Source organism: Arachis stenosperma, chromosome 3, assembly GCF_014773155.1.
Source record: "Arachis stenosperma cultivar V10309 chromosome 3, arast.V10309.gnm1.PFL2, whole genome shotgun sequence".
NCBI classification, from domain to species: domain Eukaryota; kingdom Viridiplantae; phylum Streptophyta; class Magnoliopsida; order Fabales; family Fabaceae; genus Arachis; species Arachis stenosperma.
The window spans coordinates 23881502-23887381 of record NC_080379.1 but is presented as its reverse complement, the minus strand read 5'-3'; the positions used below and the strand labels follow the sequence as shown (position 1 = coordinate 23887381).

Sequence of the window (5880 nt, the reverse complement as noted above, 5' to 3'; positions counted from 1 at the left end):
CTCTTCTGCAACCGTTTTCGTACGGAATCTCGGGTCGGTAAAATCAAAACATCGTTTTCCAAGAGCATTTCACCTTCCAAAGTTACAAGCCTCGCTTCGCTTTGCTTGCTTTCTTCGTTTCAAACATGAAATGACCAACCTGACCTCCCATTACGCGCGCAAATGCGAAATTAACGCCTTAACTACCGGTGGGACCCACAGTAAGTCACTCAGTGGCACCCTTCCGTAAATAACCGCAAAGAACGCAGGACACAAATGTCAAAACGATGGTGCATTTTTCTTCTATAAGAAACCCAAAAACCCTTTTAACGGTTTCACTCAAAAAACCCAAACTTAGTAGTAGTCCCCTCAACTCCCCCTCTCACTCTTTGCGCCACTTAAGTGTCGGCAACGCCCACAACGACACCGTTTTCTTCCCTCCTACTACCAGGGGTGGCGCGCCCACACATTATTCTTACAAACACAATGCCGGACTACCGTAGCTTCGCCTCGTCGAATCCGAGCTTCTTCTTTTTGTTTAGCATTGTGTTGAAGCTCATGGTGCCGTGTGCGGCGGAGATACAACCTCAGCGCCATGCCACCGACCTACATTGGTATCCGGGGACCGCCACGTGGTACGGTGATCCCGAAGGTGACGGCAGCACCGGTAAGTTCCTTCTCTCTGGCATTATTACTTGCATGACTCGCTGAGTTGACTCAACGAGTGTTATCAGTGAACTTTTGCAGGTAATTGTGATTGTGAGTGAAAAATATGAAGGTAGAAGCAATAAAATTATGAACATAATAATGCTAACCACTTTGAAGTCACATGATTTTTACTATTCAATTGTCGAATGTCCGCGAATGGACGTTTTCACTTTTTACTGTGTAATTCCGCGTAAATGAGTAAATACCGAACTCGACCCTATGGTTACATGAATTCGTCAGTGATGTAATTTGTTATAAATTGGCGGTTGTTAGTGACATTTTGTGAGTAATTGGGGAATTCAGGTGGAGCATGTGGGTATGGGACCATGGTGGATGTGAAGCCATTGAGGGCGAGGGTGGGGGCAGTGGGTCCCCTATTGTTCATGAATGGTGAAGGGTGCGGCGCGTGTTACAAGGTGAAATGTGTTGACTCATCTATATGCTCAAGGAGAGCTGTGACGGTTATTATCACCGACGAGTGCCCCGGCTGCCCCTCTGACCAAACACATTTCGACCTCAGTGGTGCCGCCTTTGGCCGCCTTGCTATCGCCGGCGAGAACGGCCAGATCAGGGACCGTGGTCAAATCCCCGTCATTTACCGAAGGTCAGCATTTTCCATCTCTTTTCTTTTACGAAGTAATAAATTTTAAGAAGGTTTATTTTATTAATATCGCAATATTAATTAAAAAGAAATTCTAGAAGATGATAAAAATTTATTATTTTTACAATTATTTTTAATTATTAATTATTAATTTAATTTATTTAGTTTATTAATCTAATAATATACTTTGGTTTATATTTCTAAATATTAATAATTAATTAAAAATAATAAATAATAAAAATTTTGATGATCTTTTATCATTTTTTTAATTAAATATTTATATAAATTTTAACGATCTCCTACCCTTATTGTTTTATAAATAAGAACTCATAAATAAATTTGTTTTTCATTTTTGAAAGGAGAAGAAAAACAAAGAATGTTTTGTATTTCGGTCTTTCCATTTTTGACTGTTGAGTTTTTTCTTCCCTGCAAATTAAATGGAACTGGTTATTTAATACTGGAATTGTTTTCTGATGTTTCCTTTATTTCTTTAGCCATGTTGTCAGGTCACTATTAAAATCACTCACTGCCAGCATTTAGTTATATTGATTCACTTTATCTGTTATTCTGTATTTATTGTATTTGTTATTCTTGTTCAATTTCTAGTTTTATCCCTCGTATAATTTTATATACACTTTACATGACCATGGTGTAAAAACTGGCAAATAAAATAGTTAAATAGACATAAAATTTTATTCAATTAATTTTTTAACAAAGAGTTAAAAATATTAAAGGTTTTTTCTGGGAGTTTGCTCCAGGCCTTTTCCCTGCTTGTGTTGACACTTTGACTAGTTCTTTTCTTTTCTATAATTTTCCCAAATTTAACTTTTGACTGCTTTTGTTAGTTTAGCTTTTCTTGTAGTATTTACCGAACTTTTCATGTTGTATTTTCACTGTCCTGTGTATTTCTCTATATATTGGAACACTATCATGTTGAATCTTGATTGATGCACCTTATTATTTTGTAGATTAAAGGAAAGGAACATTTTGAAAAAATGTCAATTTGTGTAGTAAACGAATTTTGTTCTTTGATTGTCTGCAGAACACCATGTAAATACCCTGGAAGAAAAATTGCCTTCCATGTCAATGAAGGTTCCACACCTTTTTGGTTATCACTTCTTGTTGAGTTTGAAGATGCAGAGGGAGATTTAGCCTCCATGCATATAAGAGAGGTATGCATTATCTTCCTTTTGCTATTTATATGTTATTTTTCATTCTTTTAATGCTTATTCCTTAATTATCTCAATTTATATTTACATGAACAATAAATGTATTAAAATATGAGGGAGAACGAGTTTAAATAATTGCACAAGAGAGAAGCATGATCTTCTGTTCAAAGAACAGATGCTACTACAGCTAGCCTCGATTATTTATCCTTTTAAGTACAATAATTTATTGAGACTTATCATATATTTTATAGGTAGAATCCACACTTGATTTATTTAAGTAATAAAGAGCAATGGGTTGCTAATAGTCTACTACTAATCTGAATCTTTGGAATCCTTGGAACACTGGTTCTTGAAAAGTGTTTCAGATTTGACCAAGGGTAATTGGCCTAAACGTGAAATTAAGCATCGTGCTCACTAGATTTCTTTTTTTCTTTTTTTCTTTTTTTTCCTGATCAATGTAAAAAGGGAAATGTAGAAGAATAGCATGTTAATATGTTATGTTAGTCCCATGTCCAGAATGGACAATTCACATTTACAAATGCTGCGGACGTGTCTCCTTAATTCATGTGCCTTTTTTTTTTCTCACCACCTTTTTCAGTTTAGATTAGATTATCTTGGCAAGTTTTGCAATCGCAATTTGCATTACTCTTTTTCTTTCATCTGTATTAAATATGATATCATTATCATAAGGTCATTCCTGATACACATAATCTGGCACATTGGCATGCAATATTCCTTTTGTGGTGCTTTTACTGTATGCTCTTATTTTGGGACCATTGTTGTGTGTTTCATTTCATACCTCTCCCCACTGAGTCTTATCTAGGGACATAAAGTTAATGCATAGGACCATAAAGTTTTTTTAGGTTTTGCAATCTTATTTGCAATTTGACATAATAAATAATACAATTCTCTACATAAGATAATAATAGATATCTCTGCTCAGTTCTCAGTGAGAAATTATTATTGAATAATTCTTATACTGTTCTTTGAGGTAAGTGGGACCAACCCCAACTAATTTTATTTGCAAATATTCACAGTAAATAAGTAATTATGTTTTTAGCATCTGTATCATCCTATGCCACTCTAACATTCACTTTTCATCTTAAGTTGTGTTCAGGAAGTAATTTAAGACAAAAATAGTAAAATACTAGGACAATAGAGACATAAGACAAAATGCTGTGTTTCCGTCATTATTTTCCTTTTTTCCAGTTTGGGTAAACAATAAAAATTGGACAAATTTCATTCAAAACTAAAATATTTTACCTATTGTCATATGTTTTTTTTCTAAAAGAAAAAACAAATTTGTGTCTTCATCTTTCTATTTTTAGACAATTACTAAATAAGGCTTTAAATTTTAATGTGACTTGGATACCAACGATCAAAATTTTGTTGTTCACCTTTATTTTAGATTTCAAGCTATCACATAGTTTTTATTTTTTAATAGTACTGATGGTGTGTTTTCTTGTTTCATTTGTTGTTGGACTTTGGTATTGGCAGGGAGGGTCAAGTGAGTGGCTGCAGATGAATCATCTATGGGGTGCAAATTGGTGCATTATTGGGGGTCCTTTAAGAGGACCTTTCTCAGTGAAACTAAGCACTTCCTCCGGAAGAACCCTCTCTGCAAGAGATGTTATTCCTACCAATTGGGTTCCAAAGGCCACTTACACTTCTCGCCTAAATTTCTACGCCTAAGGTTCCTTCCCAATCTTGGTATCATCACTTCTTTTTTTAACCTGGTTATAAAACTTGGTCAACTCCCACAACCCAAAAAAATAGTCTTCATGGCCTTCTTACGTGGATTTCCCTTTATATGTTGCCAGTGCTTTGCACAATTTTACTACTACAATAGTTTTTCACTTGTTTCCTTTTTTTTCACCCTTTTCTTTTTTCTTTTCTTTTTTTTTATAAGAAAAGTAGCCATTTGGACTTTGGAGTGCATAGGCATAAGCGGCATGTATCCAAAGGATCCTTTCTCTCTTTTCTTATTTATTATTTTTTCTTTTTTTTTTTCTCAGTTGTCTGATTGATTTTGTATACCTACCTTTCTGGTGTGTGTAATTGTTGGTAGTAAATGTCATATGTAGCCCTCTCCAAAAGAGGAGAGAGAGCGTGTAGTGTGAATTGCGTGTTGTACTGTGTGTGTACTGGGTGGGCCTGTTGGGCTCTTTAATGAATATTTATTTTGTGTTCTTGAATCTTGATTCTTGAGTGTCTAGTTTTTGCCTTGATAATCATGTGTGAAAAACGGAAAAGTGCAGCAAGTGGGGTCTTATAGCTCTGTTATTTTTTTATCCTTTATATTTTTTCCTTGCACTAATTAATTTCCATGTTGACCAAAAGAAAGAATAATGGACACGGATTTATTATTAGTATATATTAAACTAGGAATTTTTGGATCAAAGATTTTTTTAAGTGAAAGAGTTGGTAGAGTAATAAAAGAAAGAATTAATTTTTTTAAAACTAAGAATTCGTATATGATAAAAAGTACAAATTTATTGATAATTACAAATTCAACTGTGATTAATCTGTTATTCTATCACTTTATTAATTTTCTTACAGGATTTAAATTCCGGATTTTCTACTCTATATTTAATTCATATCATGACCATAAGCAACTTTGTCTTCATGGGAATTTGGTTGATGCTACCAAATATAAATTACGAATTAATTATACTTGCTAAATTTTCATAAACTATTCGCAACTATTTATCATGCGAGGATTCCTTCATGTACTGCATGAATTAACAAAGTGGAAAACACATAAGCATGGGATTCTGTACCACTACCAACAGTTCAACACTCCTCTAAGTTAAGACAAAGCATAGACCAAAAAAGCAAAATTGAACGGTTGGCAAAATTTTACTTCATCGATTCTATAACTCTGATGAATTGTCATTTTTAATGGTAAATTAAGGAGCCAGTGTGGTCCTTGAATTCCTTAAGAAGAGGGGACTATATATTGATTGGAAAATGTAATTAATGAGTATACCTAATTGATGACCATATATAACCAAATTTGAAAGCGCTGCTTTTATAACGCCTATGCTTAAATAATGCCTAACTTGCTTTTGAAATTGGAAAACTAAATGAAGAAGCGGGATAGATATTGGAGGAGAGAGTTTTGCTAGAGTTTCAACCTAAGAAGATCTTGTTCAACAGAGTACTAAAAAGGTTAAAATTCGAGATAATATTAATCTAAACCAACCGTCTGATGATATAAAAATTTTGAAATCGGGTGATACAAACCCTTTCATAGTCCCTAAAATTTTCTATAAAGAGTCTTTCTTGACCCTTACTGGTCCGAGCCTTGCAGGAGGACCGGAGGACAATAATGACAGCATGGCAGACGATGCTCCAAATCCTGAGGACCGCTGGTATGAAGAGGATAATAATCAGGACAGAGATGACAATCAGTTCAACCCC

General features: G+C 34.5%; 1 protein-coding gene across 1 annotated transcript; it reads left to right on the top strand.

Moving 5' to 3' along the window:
* Positions 1 to 323: 323 nt before the first annotated feature.
* On the top strand, positions 324 to 4757 carry LOC130968020 (expansin-B3-like). Its single transcript, XM_057893096.1, has 4 exons — positions 324 to 646; positions 991 to 1291; positions 2331 to 2460; positions 3955 to 4757. The coding sequence occupies exons 1-4, from the start codon at positions 466 to 468 to the stop codon at positions 4147 to 4149; spliced, it is 807 nt and encodes a 268-aa protein (XP_057749079.1). The 5' UTR covers positions 324 to 465; the 3' UTR covers positions 4150 to 4757.
* Positions 4758 to 5880: the final 1123 nt, after the last annotated feature.